The following is a 2,684-nucleotide window of genomic DNA, read 5'->3' on the forward strand; positions in this document are numbered from 1 at the left end:
ACCAAAGTGAATACAAAACATTTGATACTTTAAAGTAATTTAATGTAATGTAACATAATTGAGCATGAAATAACATAAAATAGGATAATATAATGTCATCCAATGGAGTCCCACATTGTCCCAGTCCAAGGTGTTGTCGGTGGACAGCCCAGGTTTGGAGGGGTAGGGCTGGGGCCGGTGCTGGTGCCCCTGGAGCACTGCCGCTGCTGTGTGTGTGCTGCGGAGGCCGGCGAGGAGCCCAGGGCGACAGGAAGCCTTATTTGTTGTCTCCTGCTGCACCAGGCGGCCCGGTTTCTGCAGACGCTGAAGCCCACCCAGCTTTGCTTAGCGCCGGCGTTTCGGTTGTGAACCATCGTGGCCCTGCGGCAGCTTCCTCTTTAAGGCTTGGGTGCTGCCAGTGCGCTGCTGGTGCCCGCTGGTGGTGCAGGCGGGCGCTGGGCACTCGGCCGAGTGATCATCCACCAACAGATCATCCATGTGCGGGACCTCTGTTTTGGGTGCCACTTCTGGAAGAGGAAGAAAATCCCCACAGGGGTAATGCCAGCTTTCCCACACCCACTCGGTGCAAACACCCCCCTACCGGGTCTGCTGCCCCCAGACTCACCGTTGTTCATCCAACTCAGGAGGTCATTGATGTCACTGATGTCCTCTGGGATGTTTGAGCTCGTTGTCGCTGCTGGAAAAGCAAGAACATCCCCAGTGAGGCAATGCCACCTTTTCCACAGCCACCCGGTGCGGACAGCCTGCCACCCTCTCTGCAGCCCCCAAACTCACCACCTGATTCCAGCGCTGCGGTGCTGCAGGTGAGCGGAGCCGACGTGGGATGGGGGCACATGTTGGTGGTTGCTGGGTGCCCCTGGTCCTCCGTGAGCACCACGGCATCTCCGAAGGGCTGCACCGCCTGCTCCCTGCTGACGAGCAGGGTGCAGGGCACGGGGAGCACGTGCTGCTGCACTGGCTGTCCTCGGAGGAGTGTTGAGGGGCTGGGGCGGCCGGGGGCCTGCAGCGGGCAGCTGCCTGCAGGCTTCCCATGCAACACAGCCCCAGGCCACAGCCCCATCGGCTGCTGGGGCTGCAGCGTCCCTGCTATCCCCTGGTAGCAGTGAGCAGGGGAACTGGGGGGAGGCATTCCTGGTTTCATCCCGCCAGGTAGGAGCAAGAGCAGCGGCTGCTGCCCTTCAGGTGGGATCTGACCCACAACAGTGGGCAGCCCTCCAGGTGGGAGCTGACCCACAACTTGGGGAAACCCCCCGGGTGGGAGCTGACCCACAACAGTGGGCAGCCCTCCAGGTGGGAACTGACCCACAAGTTGGGGAAACCCCCCAGGTGGGAGCTGACCCACAACTTGGGGAAACCCCCCAGGTGGGAGCTGACCAACAAGTTGGGGAAACCCCCCAGGTGGGAGCTGAGCCACAAGTTGGGGAAACCCCCCAGGTGGGAGCTGACCCACAACAGTGGGCAACCCCCCGGGTGGGAGCTGACCCACAACTTGGGGAAACCCCCCAGGTGGGAGCTGACCCACAACAGTGGGCAACCCCCCAGGTGGGAGCTGACCCACAACAGTGGGCAACCCCCCGGGTGAGAGCTGACCCACAACTTGGGGAAACCCCCCGGGTGGGAGCAGACCCACAAGTTGGGGAAACCCCCCAGGTGGGAGCTGACCCACAACTTGGGGAAACCCCCCGGGTGGGAGCTGACCCACAACAGTGGGCAACCCCCCGGGTGGGAGCTGACCCACAACTTGGGGAAACCCCCCAGGTGGGAGCTGACCCACAACTTGGGGAAACCCCCCGGGCGGGAGCTGACCCACAACTTGAGGCAACCCCCCAGGTGGGAGCTGAACCATAGTTGGGGACATCCCCCCAGGTGGGAGCTGAACCACCATTAGGGGAAGCCCCCCAGGTGGGAGCTGCACTCCCTGTCCCTGGTTCCCTGGTACCCCGGGGCAGACAGAGGCCTGAGGCACCATGTAGGAGACACTGGAGACAGGGGGAGGTTGGATCGTCACAGGCACTGCTCCAGCGATGGTGGGCTGCATTGCAGCAGTGGCCGGTGGAGGCACAAAGGATCCGGGAAAATGCGCGTCGGGTGTCGGAAGCACCGTCAGCATCCACGGGGAAATTCTCTCTGTGGGGAAATGCCCAAATGGGCGCTGGGTTGAGATCTGGGGCACTGGGATCCCCTGGAGGGCCGCAGTGCCAGGAGAAGGAGGAGCCTGCTGCCTTACCTGCCATGGTAGCTCGAGAGTGGCAGTGAGGGGTTCCGTGACCGCTGGGGTCAGCGCCTCTCCCCTGAGCTCACATTGCCCCTCAGTGACCCGTACGGTCCTGTGATGTCAGAGGCATTGCTCTGCGCCTGCCCCGTCACCAACACTTACTGTGGCTGCTCAGTACAACCTTCCATTGTTTCCAAGGAGATTCTAAAGAGGAGGGTCTGCTGGTTGGCGACTCTGCACATAGAAGGATGTTGGAACAAGATGCTCGTTGTGGTCCTTTTCAGCCCAGACCACTCTGTGATCAAGAAGGTTTATGCCATGCTAGTAAAATGTAGACTTTAATAGAAAGCTGCAGGAATAGGAATGCAGAGAGAAAGGAATAAAATAGTGTGTTCTTTTACTGGCCATATTGCCTAAGTGGAACCACTACTCAACAAGCTTGAGTAAAGTAAATTACTTTACAGATAAA

General features: G+C 59.9%; 1 protein-coding gene across 1 annotated transcript; it reads right to left on the reverse strand.

Moving 5' to 3' along the window:
• Window positions 1-324: 324 nt before the first annotated feature.
• Window positions 325-2,038, reverse strand: LOC109363809 (uncharacterized). The gene is made up of 3 exons (XM_019610260.3): window positions 775-2,038; window positions 605-676; window positions 325-506 (listed from the first exon to the last, which is right to left on the reverse strand). The coding sequence occupies exons 1-3, from the start codon at window positions 2,036-2,038 to the stop codon at window positions 325-327; spliced, it is 1,518 nt and encodes a 505-aa protein (XP_019465805.2).
• Window positions 2,039-2,684: the final 646 nt, after the last annotated feature.

The sequence above is a fragment of the Meleagris gallopavo genome, chromosome Z (assembly GCF_905368555.1).
Source record: "Meleagris gallopavo chromosome Z, MGAL_WU_HG_1.1, whole genome shotgun sequence".
Taxonomy (NCBI): Eukaryota; Metazoa; Chordata; class Aves; order Galliformes; family Phasianidae; genus Meleagris; species Meleagris gallopavo.